This window comes from Pipistrellus hanaki (assembly GCF_964339955.1).
Source record: "Pipistrellus hanaki genome assembly, chromosome: 13".
Classification (NCBI taxonomy): domain Eukaryota; kingdom Metazoa; phylum Chordata; class Mammalia; order Chiroptera; family Vespertilionidae; genus Pipistrellus; species Pipistrellus hanaki.
This window is the reverse complement of record NC_140515.1, coordinates 23,080,571-23,101,121: the sequence shown is the minus strand read 5'-3', so window position 1 is coordinate 23,101,121 and position 20,551 is coordinate 23,080,571. Positions and strand designations below refer to the sequence as shown.

General features: G+C 41.1%; 1 protein-coding gene across 4 annotated transcripts in view; it reads right to left on the bottom strand.

The window, feature by feature from the left end:
* SFMBT1 (Scm like with four mbt domains 1) overlaps positions 1-20,551 on the bottom strand; it is an 89,814-nt gene that overhangs the window by 25,330 nt on the left and 43,933 nt on the right. For 3 of the 4 annotated variants that reach the window (XM_084902946.1, XM_084902945.1, XM_084902947.1), the window contains exons 3-10: positions 19,169-19,263; positions 13,422-13,662; positions 9,267-9,355; positions 6,059-6,305; positions 5,299-5,393; positions 3,558-3,659; positions 2,388-2,538; positions 15-97 (exon numbers count right to left, since the gene is read on the bottom strand). In XM_084902946.1, coding sequence (XP_084759072.1) covers positions 15-97; positions 2,388-2,538; positions 3,558-3,659; positions 5,299-5,393; positions 6,059-6,305; positions 9,267-9,355; positions 13,422-13,662; positions 19,169-19,263 — 1,103 coding nt within the window. Of the gene's footprint in view, positions 1-14; positions 98-2,387; positions 2,539-3,557; positions 3,660-5,298; positions 5,394-6,058; positions 6,306-7,358; positions 7,448-9,266; positions 9,356-13,421; positions 13,663-19,168; positions 19,264-20,551 lie in introns of those variants that run through there. The other variant, XM_084902948.1, reaches the window with a different exon arrangement.

The following is a 20,551-nucleotide window of genomic DNA, read 5'->3' as shown; positions in this document are numbered from 1 at the left end:
TCCGGGGTTCTCACCTCAGGGAAGCACCTCTGGGGAGCAGCTTCAGCACCACACTGTTTGAGGTAGTCGGCCCAATCAAAGTCCTGGCCAGGGTAGCCTAGGTAAAGACAAGAGAACAATGTCAGTCAGAGAAGATAAATATCACATGATCTCACTCATTTGTGGAATATAATGAACAACATAAACTGATGAACAAAAATAGATCCAGAGACAGAGAAGCATTGAACAGACTGTCAAACCTCAGAGGAAAGGAAGGGGAAGGGATGGGGAGGAAAGAGATCAACCAAAGGGCTTCTATGCATGCATATAAGCATAACCAATAGACATGGACACTGGGGCAGTGGGAGCATATCCTAAGGGGTAGGCGTGGCCGGGGAGAGGTATGATGGGGAGAAAAGGAGACATATGTAATACTTTAAATAATAATTAAAAACAAACAAACAAAAACGATTCACATCACAAAAGCATGCCTGACTTTATTGCTCTGCCAAATATGCACCCACAACTTCTAATTTCGCTAATTTGGGGATTCTGATCATTCTAGAGATGGGGATAAAACACCTTACAAACCCAAGCATTGTTAATTTTATAAAACAGAACAAATGTGGTCAAACTAGATGCCAACACAATTCTTTGGATAAATTTTTAAACTTTCAATTTCAAACTAGTCATTTATTTTTAGCAATATTTTATATGATTAATTACTGGCAATTTACCAAAAAAAATTAAGACAGTTATAATTGGATTTGATTTCTACCAATAAATCTCATAAATCCTATTATGACTCAGGCTCTAAAGAAGAGACAGCAGTACTACTTAATCAGTGAAGACTTTTTTCTTTCATAAAGCTATTTCCTTAAACATATCTTAGCTCCTACGAAGATGATACTCTTGACTATGATTCACGCCCTACAGAATTTCAATGCTCTTATAACATGAGTCATGAATTCATTTTATAAGAAAAGTTGAACTTAACTCTCCACTTAAATCTACCAGGTTCCGAGTAGAAGTGTCCGCATCTGTGTGAAGGAGCTGGGCTGCGCCTGCTGTGTCTGAGGCCTCTTGGCTCTGCAGAGCTTGTATCTCACAGGTACAAAGCAAGCCACTCATGACTGTGCCAGTCCTACAGCCATACAGCCCTGCAATCACCTCTTCTGCCCAACTGAGATTGGTATCATGTTCTACCTCTGCCTCCACTTCAATTCCTCAGTAAATTATCTGCCATTTTCAATGAGATATTCCACTACTTCCTTCTATTTACAAAGACAGCTGAGTTGTCTAGAACAATGCTGAAAGCTCCAATAGCTTTCATCGTGGGTTTTCCTTTTCACCAGAGTCAGCAGGCAGGAAAAGAACTTGGGATGCACACAGCCTTCCTGAAAAACAAGAACTTGCTCTTGCAGATGAGCCCTCACCCCATCCCCACCAGGCAGGCTCTCCCTCTGTCCACCGACAAAGGGGGACCTGGGAGGCTCTGTTACTGTCCTCCCTCTTGCTCCTTGAAGGAAATGTGTTGTACCCCCTAGAGACAAGCCCAATGCTGGTTCATAGCAAACATTACATAAACGTTTGCTGGATGAAAGAAAACTGAATGGAAGGCAAAAGTTCTGAGTTCATGGCTCCTGCTCACACACAGGGCACTCCCAACCCAGGTCCCAGCAGTCAGCATTTAGCTGACTTCACCAGAAGCCTACTAAAAAAAGATGCAGAGTCTGCCAACCAATCTCATTTGCTCATAGAAAAGTCAGAGAAATGTCTGACACTTCCAAATATTCCAAGTTAAAAAAATATTAAAAATTTCATTCAAGCTCAACGAAGTCATATTTATAAGTTTTGATTAAAGGGTCAAAGATTATATTTTGCAAAGCTGCAAACACCAGAACATGAGCTGCTACTTTCCTATCTACAGCCCCTCTATGTCCTACTCTTGACCATAAACCTCTCTCTGGAATCTGAACAGTCTCCCTCTAAGATAAGGCCCACATACCTAAAAATCACCAATAATCTACCTCCTAGCTCTGGCTCTCACATCTCTCCTCATAAGTCAGCTCCCAACATCCACTACACAAACTATTCCCACTCTTGTGTGACCTCCCAACAAAACAAGATGGAAGGAACTAAGGAACCACATGGAACCCCAGGTTGTCATGAAGATGCATTTGTCAAGGTAGGACAGATCAGGCTTCATTTAGTAGCTTAACAATTTATAACTTTCAAATATTAAATATATGGAACTTGGCCTTCATTTATACTTGTCCTGAGCTCCGAAATGTTAAGGATAGCCTGGGGCATAAAGAGAGAAAGGGACAAGAGATCCAGGTAATGTATCTGATAAATCTCATTTCAAAGGAAAGTTCCTGATAAACAATTCAGAACAGAATGAATACCAGGAGGGGGCGTGATGTGTAAACCATTCTTCAGGCTCCACTGCACAGGGAAAATGCCAGGACTGTCGACATGACACACAAAGGATCGCCTTGCATGATTCTCTGGTCGCAAATCATCCATTTCCACCAGAAAGTACTTCTCGTCAAAAACCTGTACATACAATGATAAAATAGATGAATAGTTTTATGTGTATGTGCCCATGCACGCATTTATGTGATCCTAGCCTAGTTTCAAATGCCAAAGAGATTGCATGAGCCTCCTCTGGCTCCTTACTACCCCACAGCCTTTAGACTCCAGTTACTGTCTCCTGACCCCATTGCAGGGTCAGAATTCCTCCCCATTCTAAGAATGACTCTTTTTCCAAAGCAAAGAAACTTTTAAATCTTAACAGGTTGGATGACTCAGCATCAAAGCAACTATTCCTCTAGTTATGCACAACTTTTGGTTTTACTTTCAGTAAATGGGGCTTTTCAACTGATATTCTCTCCTTTATGCCCCAGTTCTAGTAACTGAGTAACTGGGCCTTGACAGCTGCCCAGTTCTTGTAGCTACTCCTAACAAGAGCCTTACTTTTTTATTTTAATTATGTTTTATTGATTTTTTACAGAGAGTTAGAAACATCGATGAGAGAGAAACATCGATCAGCTGCCTCTTGTATACCCCAACCACCAACGTACATGCCCTTGACCGGAATCAAACCTGGGACCCTTTAGTCCACAGGCCAACACTCTATCCACTGAGCCAAACCAGTTAGGGCACAAGAGCCTTACTTTTGTCAGTCTTTCAAAAGATTAAAGTCGGAGCCTGGAATCCATGGCTGGGCAATCCAACTGGCAGACCCTGTGACACTGACCACCTGCTGCCCACACATCCCTTTACCTGGCTGGACACAGTGACACCACGCCCCCAAGCTTTTCAGGTGCCATGGCGCACCTGCCTGCTAATTCTCCTCTACTACAGGCAGGCCTGCCCCCCAGAAGCATGCCCCTCCACTCTGGTGCCCGCGCTCTGGTTCGCTGGGGCAACCAATCTCCAAAGAAGGAATAGACCACAGAGAACTGGGCAGTGCAATGGGTTGGATTAGGAGAGCCTGAAACCTAAATACTACTAATTTCCCAAACCAGTCACCCTGACAGGAATTCTTACCAAGAAAGTTGCCCCCATTTTACCTTAACAACTGTAGCAGGAGAGATCCCAAAAGGAGACCAGGGATCCACAGCTTCCAATTTCATATTTACAGAGAATGAATGTGTACCAATCACTCGTTTGTCCTGAAATGCAACACCAAGAGGGAATAGGAACATAGTATTTTCACATTAATTTTATGCTCATATATAACTGAATACTACCTCTTAGTTCAGTGGTCAGAAAACTCATTAGTCAACAGAGCCAAATATCAACAGTACAACAATTGAAATTTCTTTTGAGAGCCAAATTTTTAAACTTCTTCTAACACCACTTCTTCAAAATAGACTCACCCAGGCCATGGTATTTTGTGGAAGAGACACACTCAAGGGGCCAAAGAGCTGCATGTGGCTCACGAAATGGACCTGTCCGATTTCTGTTAAATAACCTAATCTTATAATTTTCTTCCCTGAAAAACATTATTCAGGAATAAAACTACAGGAAGCACTCCTACTCTCTACATTTTTAACACAAAAGCTATCTGACAGAAAAACAAGTTTACTTGATAAGTCAAAACTATATAGTTAAGAGTAGGAAAAATTCCTTCACTTTGAAGGGATTAAGAAATACAAATTACCAATTATAAAACAGTAACACGGATGTAGAATTCAGCATAGGAAATATAACAATAATCCTATATAATAAGGAGGTAATATGCAAATTGACCCTCATGCCCTCACAAGATGGCTGCCTATGACCAAGCTGGCAGGGTGATTAGTGAGGAACTACCAAATAACTGAACAGCAGGCTGTGTGGGTTGACCAGGCAAGCAGAGGGAAGGGGGGACAGTTGGGGGTGACCAGGCTGGCGGGGGGAGGGGGGACAGTAAGGGTGACCAGTCCGAAGGGGAGGGGACAGTTAGGAGTGACCAGGTAGGTAAGGAGAGGTCAGTTGGGGGCAACCTGGCCAGCACGCAGGCACAGTGAGAGGCGATCAGGCCTGCAGGGGGGGCAGTTTGGGGCAACTAGACAGGCAGGTAGGTGAGTGATTAGGAGCCAGTGGTCCAGCATTGTGAGAGGGATGTCCAATTGCCAGTTTAGGCCCAATCCCAGGGATCAGGCCTAAACCGGCAGTCGGACATCCCCCAAGGGGTCCTGGATTGGAGAGGGTGCAGGATGGGCTGAGGAAACACCCTGCTCCCATACACGAATTTCGTGCACCAGGCCTCTAGTATTATAATAACTCTGTATGGTGTTAATTGGGTACTTTATTGGGGGGCTCACTTTGTAAGTTACATAAATGTCTAGCCCAGGGGTCCTCAAACTTTTTAAAGTGGGGACCAGATCACGGTCCCTCAGAGAGCTGGAGGGCCGGACTATATGAACTACTAATTCCTACTGTAACACCTCGGCTGCGCTCACTGCCCAAAAAACCTGGCGGGCTGGATCAGACTCCTCTGCGGGCCGCATGTGGCCCGCGGGCCGTAGTTTGAAGACCCCTGGTCTAGCCACTATGTTGTATACCTGAAACTAATGTAATACTATGTCAGCCATAATTGGAAATTTAAAAAAAACAACCTTTAAGGGTAGAAAAGGTTCAAAATGCTCTGAGAGGTCTTTGGGGAGAAAATCTAGACTATTTTTAGAAGAAGAAAAAGATGAGCATCAGTCCAGCCTTCAAACCTCTTCCCTCCTTCAGACGCCACAACACTCTCTGACTCCAGGGTTATTTTATGCTTTGCGCTTTGCACCTCCCTCAGACTGTTTCATTCATTTTTGTTTTTACCTTAAATAAGTAAGATGGTAATGGCTCTTCCTCTTCCTCTTTCACTTTGGCCAAGATCTCTTGCCACTCAGTTTCATTTTTCAGATGCCTGATGGCTGTAGTAAAATAAGACAGGTAACATTAAATAACTACAGAATATACATATTAATAACTATTGTGAAAGCATTCACATAAATAAAAAAATCACTTTCCACTGGGAAAGAAAGGGTTCAAGTCCACTTATACCATCTTCACTCAAAGAACTTACACCTTCTTTGTCTCCTTAGTTCAGAGCCTGGGTAGTAAAGTTTAGGGGAAAACACCTATAGTGAGATCAGGGACTGCTGTAGTCCACAAAATAACATAATACAACATCCAAATTGGGGCACATAATCATAAATGCAAATTGATTTAAACATTAACTGCAGTTATAATATCTTAATCAACAATCTGCTTTGAACTCAAGATCTGTCCCACTCCAATACCAATATGAATGTCACCTAGGGAATTTTTCTTTAATTTTGGTAAGAGGTCAGTATCAAGTGAGGCAGAAATTTATAAGATGCATATTAGTATGTGTGGCAAAGTTCAAAACCAATAAAATGAAAATAATAATAGGTGTTTAGCTTAACAACTCCCTATATATTCTTTCAGTATCTTTATGCAAAGTAACAAAGGCTTTTATAATATGCAGAATAATGCTTTTCTCAGCCTCATAAGTATTAATAAAAACATAACAATAATATAACAGTTAAAAGAAAAATGTTATATTTCTCTTCACCTAATGGGGGCTGGAGTTCATATCCTTGTTGAGCTGCCCAACCAACGTGATGAAGAAATGGATCCAAGTAATACAACCAATGTTCAAAATTGTCAGAACTTTCAAGTCCTTCATAACGGAGCTTCAGCCTTCCCCCAATGTTTTCTACTACAGTAACAACCCAAGCGCTCAGAGTGTCCTGGAAAGCCTGACATTCTAGCTTGGATCCTGGAGCAATCAGATCTAAGGGATTCCTCCCGTTACGGAGCTGTAAGTAAAAATGAGGTAATATTAAATAAGAGAAGTTAACATAATATTTTTCAAAGTCAAGCTTAAATAACCTCAAACAAGCCTTTATATTTTTACCCATTCAAAGTCAGCAATACTAAATTGTCTAATAGTATACAAGAACCTATAATATTATTTGTAGGTGATATAAAATGTTTGTCTTAAAAAATCTATCTATAATGCAATAAAACTATCCTAACACATCTCTGCCTTGAGGATTATGTTATATAGTTTAATCTAATAATGATTTTAAAATATCATCATTAGTCTCTGATGGTTGTAAAAGCAAATATCAAAGGAAAAAAAAAAAAAAACCACGGAAGTCAAAATACCTCACAATCTCACCTTTAAATAGAAAAACACAATAAACACTTTGACACACACTCTCTGAGACTGGGTTTTCTACACACAAGTCTGTGTCTTTCACTCTCTCACTTATTTTAATAGGAACACTGTAAACTGTCTTTCAATTTGTGCCTGTCACTTAATAAATCATAGCTATCTTTCTATAATAGCACATACAAATGTTCCTCATTGTTTTATTATTAGTTTTAATCCTTGGTCGAGGATATTTTTCTATTGATTTTTAGAGTGGAAGAGAGAGGGAAAGACAGAGAGAAAGATCAATGTGAGAGAAACACATCAATTGGTTGCCTCCTGCACCAGGGTCCAGGCTGACCAAGGTACTTGCCCTTGACCAAAATCAAACCCAGGCCTTTGGTCTGCAGACCAACACTCCATCCACTGAGCCAAACTGGCTAGGGCTTCCCCATTATTTTAAACTATTTTCATTACTATCCAGTATTATAAATGGGCAGTGATTGATCCATTTATATACTGATGGCATTTAGGTTGTTCCTGATGTTTTCACTTATTTCACAATGTTCTTAAGAACACAGTGCTTTGATTATACCAAGAAAAAGGAAAAGTTTAAGTCTCACATTCTAGATATATATTAAAAGCTACAATAAAGAATAAAAGGAATGCTAATTCCAACATTATTACATAACCATTTCTTAATATTCAAACTTACATTTTTTCTAATAAGAACTGCTCTGTGACACTTGCATATTCTTATTATGCAAATGAACATGGGAACAAGTGGAGGAAACACATTCACAGCTAAAGATAAAATGGCAGAATCAAGGTCAATGTACAGAATACTTATTAATTCATTTGTTCATGACTTCACGCATTTGCTCAAATTTTACTGAGTCTTTAACATGTACAAAGTCCTAGCTAAACATAATGAAATGAGTTAGGTTAAGCAAAGCTTTCCTAGATATGACACCAAAAGCACAAGCAAACAAAAAAAAAAAAAAAAAAAAAAGGAAAGAAAAAACAGATAAAATGGACTACATAAAAATAAAAAATGTTTGTGCTGTAAATTATATCAAGAAAGTGAAAAGATAATTCACAGAACTGGAGATATTTAGAAATCATTTATCTGATCTAGACTTGCAACTAGAATTCATAAGAAACTCTTACAACTCAATAATTAAAAGACATAACCCAATTTAAAAATGGATGCCCTGGCAAGGTGGCTCAGTTGATTGGAGAATGATCTCCTACACCAAAAAGTTGTGGGTTCAATTCTCAGTCAGGGCACATACCTAATTGTGGGTTCAATCCCTAGCTGGGGTGACCACAGGAGGCAACCAATAGATGTCTGTCTGTCTCTCTCTCTCTCTCTCTCTCTCTCTCTCTCTCTCTCTCTCTCTTTCCCCCTTTAAAAAAAAAAAAAAAAAAAAAAAGCAATAAAAAACATATAAATATATAAATAATTAAAATTTTAAAAATGGGCAAAGATATTTCTCTAGAAAGATAACAGAAACCACAAATAAGCACTTAGAAAGATGCTCAATGCCAAAACCGGTTTGGCTCAGTGGATAGAGCGTCGGTCTGCAGACTGAAAGGTCCCAGGTTTGATTCCGGTCAAGGACATGTACAGTGGTTGTGGGCACATCTCCAGTAGGGGTGTGCAGGAGGCAGCTGGTCGATGTTTCTCTCTCGTCGACATTTCTAGCTCTCTATCCCTCTTCCTTCCTCTCTGTGGAAAATCAATAATTTTTTTTTTTTTTTTTAAAGATGCTCAACATCCTCAGTCATTAGGGAGATGAGTGACTTCCCTAAATCAAAATGTGGTACTACTTTATACTCACCAAAATAACTATAACCAAAAAGAGAATACAGCATTGTCAACGATGTAGAGAAATTGGAAACTTCGTACATTACATTTTGCAATTGCACAATGTAACAAAATATAATTTAGAAATGTCATAACCAATACACCGATTTTTATAAAAACAATAAATCTATGATTACTAACAAGCTCAAAACCTACAATAATGTAAAAGGACTGCTGAAAGCAAGTAGGTGGTAGAAGTACTACAGATCTACTACTGTCTTCTGACTGAAAAAAAGGGAGTCTTGCCCAGCCAGTGTGGCTCAGTGGTTGAGTGTCAACTTATGAACCAGGAGGTCATGGTTCGATGTCCCATCAAGGCACATGCCAGTGGGGGGACATGCAGGAGGCAGCAATTCAATGATTCTCTCTCATCACTGATGTTTCTCTCTCTCTCCCTCTCTCTCCTCTCTCTCTCTCTCTCTCTCTCTCTCTCTCTCTCTCTCTCTCTCTCTCTCTCTCTCTCTCTGTTACAGAGTGAGAACACCAAAACACCACATTTTCCAGCTACAAAACAGCATCTGGAAAACTAGATTTTAATGTGTTAGCAACTAATTCAGAATACTTGAGGCACTGAGCAAGCCGGCAGTTTGTAACCTCTGAAGACTCCCAGTACACATGCCTATGTCTTTAAGAATCATGCCTATTTGCCTTGGGGTAGTAAATGAGCAACTAATTTTAAGATTCCTTAGACAGGAAATCTCACTGAAGACTGGAAGGGTTTTCCACACTGATCCTGCAGGCCATCATACTCACGCCCTCTAGCAGCGGGACAGGAGGACTACAGGCTTCCTTCAGAGTCTGCCGCAGGAACTCCTCCCAGTCTGACACCTTGTCTCTGATGCCTAGATGAGGGAATAAAATGAGTGATTACTTGTAATAGTCAGCCTTGGAGCACAGAGAAACTACTTACCAGAATACAGAGAACTGAACAAGTGAAAATGGTTTAGAGGTATGTCATTTTAACATCAAAGAATCCAACAATTGCTTCTTTGAGAGCTTAAGATAAAAATTCGCCTGACTGACCAGCATGACTCAGTGGCTAAGTGTCGATTTATGAACCAGAAAGCCAGGGTTTGATTCCCCATCAGGGCGTATGCCTGGGTTTCAGGCTCGATCCCCAGGAGAGGACGTGTAGGATGCAGCCAAAAAAAAATCCTCTTAGATAAGAGCTATAACTAAATAGCTTAGTAGGAGTTGTATGCAAAACAAGGACAATTATCCAAAAGGTACCTAGTTTATTATGGGAATTTTCAAATATATATAAAAGTATAGAAAATATTATAATGAATCCTCTTATATCCTAGGTTCAACAACTGTAACTTTATGGTCAATCTTTTCATCTAGATCTGGAGAAGTTAGCAAACTACAGCATGTGGGCTGAATTCAGCCTGCTGTCTATTTTGTAAATAAAGTTTTATTGGAACACAGCTATGCTTGTTTGTTTACATACTGTATGTGGCTTCTTTCATACTGCAAAGGTAGAGGTGGGCAACTGTTACAGAAACCGCATGGCTAGTAAAACCTAAAACTTTTACTATCTGATCCTTTACAGATACTTTACCAACCCCTGATCTCCACCCCCACACTCCACCCCCACCCAACCAATTCCTGATATTATGTAATTTCATCCAATATAATCTCAGTATAGATTTACAAAGGAAAAGAACTTTTTACATAACCACTCTTTAAACAATTAGCAGTAATTCCTTAACATCAAATATATCAAATATATATAGTCCATGTTCAAATTTTCTGAAATGTCTCAAAAATGATTTTTTCAATTTGCTCAGTCAAATCAATCAGGATCCAAATGAGATCTATATTACAGATGGTTGATGTATCACCTGAATCTATTTTAATCTGTATGTTCTTTCTCCTCCTCTGCAATCCCATCTCTTTTTCTTGCCACATACTTCTTGACTCAGCCTTTTAACCTATACGACAGGCCTGGTGCACAAAATTTGTGCACAGGTGTGTGTGTGTGTGTGTGTGTGTGTGTGTGTCCCTCAGCCCAGCCTGCACCCTCTCCAATCTGGGACCCCTTGAAGGATGTCTGACTGCCCTCTCACAATACAGGACTGCTGGTTCCCAACTGCTCACCTGCCTGCCTGATCAGCCCCTTAACCACTCCCCTGCAGGCTTGATCGATGCCTAACTGCTCCCCTGCTGACCCAATTGCCCCTAACTGCCCTCTCCTGCTGACCTGGTCACTCCTAACTGTCCTCCCCTGTAGGCCTGGTTGCCCCCAACTGCCCTCCCCTGCCAGCCCAGTCACCCCTAACTGCCCTCACCTGCAAACCTGGTCTCTCCCAACTGCCCTCCCCTGCCAGCCATCTTGTGTCTACATGGGGGCAGACATCTTGTGTGTTGGAGTGATGGTCAATTTCCATATTACTTCTTTCTTATATAGGATAGAGTTTTTCTGAATCTGCCTTTCCTGGTTGCCTCCTTGTGGTAACCAGTTGTTCTTCTACTGACCTCTACATTTTCTATAATATTGGTAGGCTTGATCAAATTTAGATTTGACTCTTGGGGGAAAGAGAGCATGAATCAATCAATCTATCTATCTATCTATCTATCTATCTATAAGCCAGCAACCAGAACACCATTAACAACCAAAATGATCAGTCGCTATGACACCCACTGCAGCCAGTGAACTGGCCCAATCTGGGGGATGGGGGCAACCCACAAGCCTCCTACAGCTGCTCCCTCCAACTGCCCCCCCACTTGCCCCCCCCATTGACCCCCCCTACCGGATCAGAGGCAGAGTTGACTGACCAACCACCTTCAGCCCCTCCCCCCAGCAAGCTCCGCCCCTTATCGCCCCCCACACTCCAATCAGGGGCAGAGCCAGCTGGCCAACCACCCATAGCCCCTCTCCCAGGCCACCGGCCCTCGATCGGCCCACTACTTACAGCCCCTCTCCACACTCCAATCGGGGGTGGGGCCCACAAGCCAATCGCCCACAGCCCCTCCCCACAGGCCCTGATCAGGGGCAGGCCAGCCAGCCAACCTCCCATCGTCACCTCCTTCCGACAGGCCCAGCCCATATCTGCCCCAATTGGGGCCGGGATGGCTGGACCCCATCCATGCATGAATTCCTGCACTGGGCCTCTAGTATTTCATAAGTGGAGTTACATCTTTCCATCAAGAGGCAGATTCAGTCTGTTTGTCTCTCCCTTTTTGTGATGTCAGTGATTTTAATAGTCACTACAAAGATACATTCATTCATTGGGGGCTACAAACAATAAATTTCTATCACCTCTCCTTCATTTACTAAACAATATACTAACTACTTCTATAAAGAAAAAATTCTCTTCTTCAACTGTGTGATTACCCTAAGGTAACTTTTTCATTTCATGGCACACATAAACTAATTATTAAAATTCTGTGGCACAGAATTCTGTATTTTTTGCTGATTTGACAAAAATAGGTATCATTTTTATTTATTTACACCAGATGGCTACTATTGTATTGGCAGTTATTTTTTAATTTGACAATCTAAGGGACAAGAGGTCAGTGGCCCTGACTAAACAGTCAGGTATTGCATGTTTTAAAAATTCTTGTGGAACACCGGTTGAAAATTGCTGTCCTAAGATATTAAAGTTCACAAAAAGAAGACAGGATATATGCTTAATTGTCTTTATACTCCCCCTGTATTTACCAGCCTTCAAAATTATCAGCATATTTCCATCATCCAAAAGTGACCAATGAGAATTTTGTTTAAAAGTTTCATTATAAAATTATAGACTAAGTCACATATATGTTTCAGGCCATTGCACCTTTTGTCCTATTGATGCTCAACTGTCTTCTCTTTACCCAGAGGGAATCTCTTCTGATTGGCAAATTGTCCCCTCGGGGAGTTCGACTACTCACTATAACGTGCACTGACCACCAGGGGGTGGCACAGAACACGGCAGATGTCAGTGACACGGTGCTGGCAGTGGGCAGCAGTGGAGGCGCTGCTGGCCCTGATGGGCCCCAATAAGAGCGAGACCGCAGTGGATGATGGAGCAGGAGAGGGGACGGTGCCAGGCCACTGAGGGGTGCGAGGTGAGGCGGCAGGGCTGCGAGCCTGGGGGCATGAACCGGGGCCGGATCCCCGCAGGCCACCCCGAGGGACCCCACCCATGCATGAACTCTGTGCACCAGGCCTCTAGTATCAGAATAAGAGGTTGACAGATAAACATATAAGGTCTGGTATTTTCATAAATCTGCAATCTCTCTTCCCTTTCTCCACTATTATATGACTCCTCTCTTTTGTACTACTGTCTCTGTCTTTTGAATTCTACTCCCACTAGGCTTTTATTTAGAAGAAAGCCTCGGTTAGTTCATAGGTCCCAGCTCACTTGTGGGTAAGAAGTGAGAAGTCAATCAAGTCAAAAAAGAGAATCAATCTGGCCCAATGCACCTAAAGACATCCTCAAACCCAGAGAGCCTCACAGACTTATAGAACGATAAGTGATGCTCCCTCTGAGTGTCACAAAAACATGAGGCTTTATGGAGCACAGAAAGAAATTTTAAAAGATAAGAGAATGTGCATTATTCGTTTCCTTCAAAATGCTAAACCAAAAAAGTTAGAAAAACATGTGTATGGGAAACTGAAAGCCTCAAGATTATGGACAAGAAGCTCGGCCAGCGTGACTCGGTGGATGAGTGTTGTCCTATGAACCAGAAGGTCATGGCTCAATTCCTGGTAGGGGCAAGTGCCCAAGTAGCAGGCTCAATCCCCAGTGTGGGGAATGAAGGAGGCAGCCAGTCAATGATTCTCTCTTGTCATTGATATTTCTGTCTCTCTCTCTCCCTCTCTGAAATAAAAACAAAACAAAACACATATTTTACAAAGATTATGGACAGGCTTTCCTACAGCAATATCCTATTATGTTGCAATAGGAAGTATTTCATTACCTTCCGGAGCTTCGAGGGTCTTCTTGTTCTGCTCACACCACCCGATGGGGTAAAGGTCAGCCTTCCTGATGTCACACCAGAAGTCAGCTCGCCGGTCCTCTCCATAGCCATCGTAGCGGAGGAGGAGCAGCTGCTCACAGGTGGTAATGACGGTGGCAACCCAGTAGATTTCAGGATCTTTTTTCACAATCACCTCCAGTTTCATCCCAGGAGCAAAGCCATTCTGCAAACGTGTGTCCACCTGAACAGGGAAATGCTATTAGCCACCAGACAAGTATCTCAAATGAGCTTTTCTTTGGCTGGCATTCTTTTTAAGACCTACAATTCTGAAGTACTAAATGCAATAAGATCCTCTCAAGGGAAACTCGAGAAATTCCAGTTCTAACTCAGGAGTGACCCAAAGCAAGCAGGGAACAACAATGCTCTTCTGTTCCATCTCAGCAGAACCCATTATTTTCACCACCATCAGTCTACTGTGATCACAGAAATGTTTTCTAGTAAATAAATACATCACTAAATGTTCACCATTTTAACAGCTTAATATTTGACATATTAAGTTGTCAGGAGTGATTTCTAGATAATTCTAGAGAAAATGTATGACTCTAGAAAATGGGTGGGATAAAAATAAACTATAATAATAAAAAAATTAGTATGACATGTGCCATATGTAGGGAGCAATACCTCCCAGTCATCCTGGGAAACAGTTTATGTTTAATTATTACTCAATAATTGTCCTTGAATAATTAAAAATGCCCCTTTCTCTCTCAAAAGAGTCCTAATTTAGATGAAAAATTATATGGTCACAAAGGTATGGGTTAGCAATTTTAGGACTACTGCATGTGTATACTAAGATTAAATCAATCAATATATTGTAGATGATGAGAGACAGGTTTCTGAGATAGGAGAAAGAAGTAAAAATAAGGAAGGGAGGAGAGGAGAATGAATCTTGTGGTGCTGAATTGGAATCAAGGTATCAGAATGAGGGCATGATTACAGACATACAGAAGGATAAATAGAAAGAGATAGAGAAAAAAGTATAGGAGTGTATGTATGTTTGTTTTAACATAGATATATTTCCTAGCTCTGTGAACTGACAGACACAGTAGAAGTAATGAAACTCGGTAGTAACAGCAAAGTTAGTTTTTAAATACTGATTTCTAAATAGCAACCTCCAATAAAAAAGAACAAAGGCTCCAAGGATCAAATTCCAGGGTAGGAAAAACACAGAAGGAGCCTGGAATATCTTGTGATGTCAAAAAGTATGAAAATACTTCAAAAATGATGAGGACATTTGGAAAGGACATGAGAGCCAATTAGATAAATCTTCCAATGGACACATGTGTGACAATTTGAGCAATAAAATAAATGAGGTTAGTAGATTATAACCCACCAATTTACATTGATGTCCATGAGTTCATGCTGTTAAAAATAATTAACGAAGAAGAGAGGACAGAAATTCCTTAGAGTAGACCAATTAATAAAAAGAGGGAAATGATGGCAATAGAAAATCAACTTTAGACAAACTACAGAAGTAAACACTGCAGGCGAGAATCATGAGCAGTGTTAATATTACTATGATGCTATGATATTTACATAATCTCAAAGGTTCTTCCTGCAAGATTCTTATTAACTACAAAGGGGAAAACAGTGACATTACAATGAAGAAATTTGGCAGAAACTACCCTAAATGACCAAAGTTAACATCACCAGTCTGAAAACATCAATATCATACACCCTTAAAAAGCACAAAATCATTTTTATGATATTTTTGCCAACTCTGCATAAACTCAAGCTAAGGTGAGAAAAACGAAACCTAAATTGTGGAATATTCTATAAAATAACTGATAAGTAATTTGCTCTTCAATAGTATCAAGGCCATGAAAGACAAAGAAAGCACAAGGAACTGCCATGCACTGAAGGAGACTATGGAGCCCTGACCACTAAAAGCAACGCAGTAATAACAACCTCTGGAAAGGAGAGAGCAGAGATGCAAAGTCCCACATTCTGTGTAAATATCCTCCCCTCACCCCCATTGAACTCTTGAAAGGTAATCACTATCCTGAATTGTAACACTACTAGAGGTCCAGTGCACGGATTTGTGCATCAGTGGGGTCCCTCAGCCTGGCCTGCACCCTCTCGCAATCCAGGACCCCTTGGAGCATGTAGTAGTTTGAGAAGCGACAGGCAGTCAGGGAGCAGCCCAAGCGCTGCTCCCACTCATCCCAGCCCGTTGCCCCTGCCACCGCCCTTAGTGCTGCTGAGGAGGTGGAAGAGGCTCACGCCACCAACAGAGGGTGAAAACTCAGGCACTATTAAAACATCCATATATATATATAAAACCCTAAGTAACTGGTCGACCTTTTGACCTGTTGCTATGACATGCACTGACCATATGCTATGACATGCACTCCCATAGCAGGAGAGTCACTCAGTTGACTGATCCTGGGCTCATGGCTGGTGAGAGCAGCTGTGATGACTTATCTTTAGGTATACTGATTACTTCCTAATCTGTGTCAACCTACTGATACGCCTGTATCAAAGGCATTCACCATTTCCTGTACCTGGTTTCTCATTTCTATGATTCCCATTTGATTCTTTCTAGTAGTTTACATCTCTGTATGCTCCTTTACTATTCATGTATGTTGTCCGCCTATTATGCTAGAGCCTTTAACATACTGATCAGTTATTTAAAATTTTCAGATAGTTCCAACATCTGAATCATGTAAACCTGGTTTTGACTGCTTTGTCTCTTGATAGTCTGCTGTTTTCCTCTTGCTTCCTTATGTGTCCCATAATTTTTGGTTGAAAGCCAGACATCCTGTGTAAAACAGTCAAGGTGAAGGTAAATAGTACTATGCCTGGGAATGGGCATGTTTTTTCTCATACTATCAGTCTGAGGGAGAATGTTAAGTCAATCTACTAAGGAGTGGAGCTGGGTTTGGGTTTTGTTGTTGCTATGATTATTCACAGGGCACCACAGGCTTTTAAGTCCATTGGCATTTTCTGGTGTTTAGGGTGTAAACTCATTTGCTGGAGGATTTTTATCTCCCTCGATGTTTGATGCTCTATCCTCAGATTTAGGGTCTTTGTGTCTGCATCTCACAGACCATCTCTCTCCATACTCTTTTGCCTCTTCCCCACAAATAAACTGCTGTTATCCAACAGGTGGTTAGGGACAGGCTGAAAGGAGCATTCTCTCAGATGCAGCCTCATTCTTAGTCAGGTTTTGTGTTCCTGGGTCTAGGGGGTGAGTACTTCTCAGATTATCTTACCCCTCTCCCAATTATAGAGGATCTTTAATGCTCCAGCATGAATTTCTACCCCTGTCCCAGAGACAGGGGGCTTTTATTCCTTCTGTTCTAGCCCCAGGCTACCAGAGATCTCCACCTGTACCCTGGGGTTAATAGGGTTTGCATCCCTTCCAAGGAGCTCAAGTTTTTATTTTAAAAGACCTAGGTAAAGCTTAGTGCCTTTCCCCATAGTGAGTGCTGTTCTATCCACCAGACATGTACCTTGAGGAAGGCTTTTTCACTATCTGAGATGTGTCCTCTTTGTAAATGTGGTTTATCTCTAATTCCTTCGTAAGCCTGTCTTCCCTCCCGCCTTTATTCCCAACTGGGTCCTACAAAACTCTTGCCAGTGGCCGTCACATCCATCTCCATTATTCTGAAGATCTGAGCTGTGTCAGCTTTCTCTGTGATCTGCCAGCCAAAAGCACCCCTTCTCGGCATCTTCCTACACCCAGGCTTGATTTTCAGCTAATTTGGCAGCCCTTTATCACATACTGATTCAGGTTAATAAATATTTCCTACATTTGACAGTGAGAGAGTATGCATGCATTTATTTTTCATTTTGTTGCTTTGTCATTCAAAGAGGAAAAGGTAAAATCTGTCTCTTTAAAGTGACTTTTTTTAGACAAGAATTTCAATCAGGGAATTTGTCCATCATTTGCATTTTAGTATAAATAAATAAGATTGTGTAAATACATATCAGATTAGTAATAACATTAAAAATAAAATTCAAAGGTATCTCACTCACAGATTTTCTATGTTAAAACAATATTGAAAACTACTATAAAAGATTTGCCAATGCAATACAAAATAAAATCCTTACCTAAAATATGTAATTCTCACTTCAACTTAAGAGAGACAAAATGAACTAAGATATACTAAAAATGACAACCATGTTCTGGCCAGTGTGGCTCAGTGGTTGAGCATCACCCTAAGAACCATGAGGTCACGGTTTGATTCCCAGTCAGGGCACATGCCCGGGTTGTGGGCCTGATCCCTGGTAGAGCAGGCGCAGGAGGCAGCCGAATGATGTTACATTCTCATATCATTGTTTCCCTCTCTCCCTTCCTCTGTCTGTAAAAATCATTAAACAATTCTTTTTTTTTTAATGTAAATTACTGTGCCAGAGTTTTTACATGAGAACAAACTGCAAACAGCAGTACTCGTTTGGTTATAAAGAAACCTAAAAAATACAGTTCAACTTCACAAAATCATAGACAATACTGAGTATCTCTGCAAATCCTAGAACAAAAGGAACTATGCCCTGTTGAACAGTGCTATCAACTGAATTGCCCTCCCCCCAAATTCATATGTTCAAATCCTAGCTCCCAATGCACCTATATTTGAAGACAGGAAGGATGAAATGAGGCCCCAGTGTTGGAGTCCTGATCCAATAGGATTCGTGTCCTTATAAGAAGAGACACCAGAGAGCCTGCCCTCTCACATCCGCCACGTGAGAACACAGCAGAAAGGCGGCTGTCTGCAAAGCAGGCGGAGTCTTCACTAGAAAATGACCATGCTGGTATCCTAATCTTAGACTTCTAATCTCCAGAACTGTAAGAAAATAAACTTCTGCCCTAGCTGGTTTGGCTCAGTGGACAGAGCGTCAGTCTGTGGACTGAAGGGTCCCAGGTTCGATTCCGGCCAAGGGCACATGCCTAGGTTGCAGGCTTGATCCTCAGTAAGGGGTGTGCAGGAGGCAGCCAATCAGTGATTCTCTCTCATCATTGATGTTTCTATCTCTCCCTCTCTAAAATAAATAAAATACATTAAAAAAAAGAAAATAAACTCTTAAGCCACCCAGTCTGTTACTTGTTATGGGCTCTTGAGAGACTACGACAAACATGAAATAATTAGTTTAAGAACCAATTATTTTGTGTCTTTTAAGAGGGAGTGAAGGATGAACAGATTAAAGAAAACTCAGTCTAAATATAAATTATCAATAAAATTTGGAGTATTTTCTTACACAAAGGCATTTCATAGGCAAATACGTTGTCCATTGACAGAGCATTAAATTGGGCTGTAAGGGCATAAAACTATGCTGCACAGGCCACTCATGTGACTCACTGGATGGCATTACTACATTTCTGCTCAACATTATAGAAAACAACAGTGTTACTGAAATTACTTTCAATAAGCAAACCAATAGTCATTAAATGTTAGAATGTAAAGTGTAAGAAAAAAACATTACCTTTTAAAAAAGATTGTTTGACAAAAATAAAGGAATATTCATGACCAGTCCAAAAAAAACAATTCCTGCATTAAGTGGCAGAAAGTACACAAACCAAAAATAATTTTAAGAGTATATCAAGTTTTCTTAGTAAGGGTATCGAGGGGGAGAAAACAGGAAAAGGCATCCAAGCACCCCAACTTAAAACAACTCCAAGCTGTCTAATGATGGCTCAGTCAGGCACAGGGCACGGATGGAAACAGGGAAGCAGTGCCGTTGCTGCTCACATGTTTAAAAGATCCATAGGGGACTGCCGTGGACCCCGTCTCTTCCAGATAATCTTCCCAGCTCAACTCCACCTCTTCCACACCAGACCCAGCATCTGGAATCAAAGACAAAACAAAACAAATAAAAAACAGGTGAACCCCAAGAAAACTCAAGGTACAAAAACATAAATTTCGTAATGAACCTAACTTACAATTTACTTCACAAGTTAACTGGCTTTGTGGTCGGTTCCCTTGGTGCACAGGTTGTCAATGAACCTCAACGGCACAGAGTGTGACATGATGCCTCCTGTTGGGATCCATCTGGGACTCACCCAAATGGGTCACACAACGCTGGTGAGAGTGTAACTGCTACAACCACTTTGGATTGTATTTAGTACCTAACACCAAGTGTTTGAGATACGTAACAGGTAGGCATATCAAACGTGAATTTTTAATCTGTTTTCTTCCTTAGTGCTCTCCAACTAAGTAAAACATACCCTCGTCGGTATTTTGGCTCAGTCCAAAAAATGTGAGATAATCTCTGCTTTCCTCCCTTTCCTTCACATCCAACATCCCACATCCAAACTATCAGAAAATTCTCTAGGTACCTCTACTTAAAAATAGATCCCAAAAAATTCTCTACTTAAAAATAGATCCCAAATCTAATCACATCTCACCATTCCTATTGTTCGCTCTCGCCCAAGGCCTAACCATGACGTCACTCACTTTTTAATCACATTTATGAAAAATCTAAAATCTTTGAGAGATTGCAAATTCGCTACATGATCTGACCCTCTCGCTACCTACCCTGTCACTTCATTCCCAACCAGCTTATTTGCTCACTACACTCAAGTGACAGAGTTTATTCTTCAATTTAAACATGTTCTTTCCTCAAAGCCTCTGCATTTGCTATTTCCGCAGCTCCAAGACTGATTTCCCAGTGTCATTCACATCTTCATTGCATTCAAGCCTCCACTCAATTGTCTCCAAAAAGGCCTTCCAAGCAGTGCCCACAATAGAAAACTCCCAGGCCCTGCCTTCTGGTCTCCAATTCATTCCTATTGGACAGGGCACCATGTCTTTTTATCTTCCCCTTTAGAAAACAAGCTCTATGAAGACAGAAACTTTGTATCCCGCTGTCCAAACCAATTCCTGGCACTAGTAAGTTTGCAGTAAACTGTACTACCTTTGGGGGTGGAGAGGAGAAAACATGATTAGAAGAGAAATACTACAGGGGCATAAACTTGGTTGTGCCTATCTAGTACTTATTTATTTTAAAAAATGCAAACAGCCCTAGCTGGTTTGACTCAGTGGATAGAGTAGTGGCCTGCGGACCAAGAATCCTGGGTTCAATTCCGGTCAAGGGCATGAACATAGGATTGCAGGGTTGCTACCTGCTCTGAT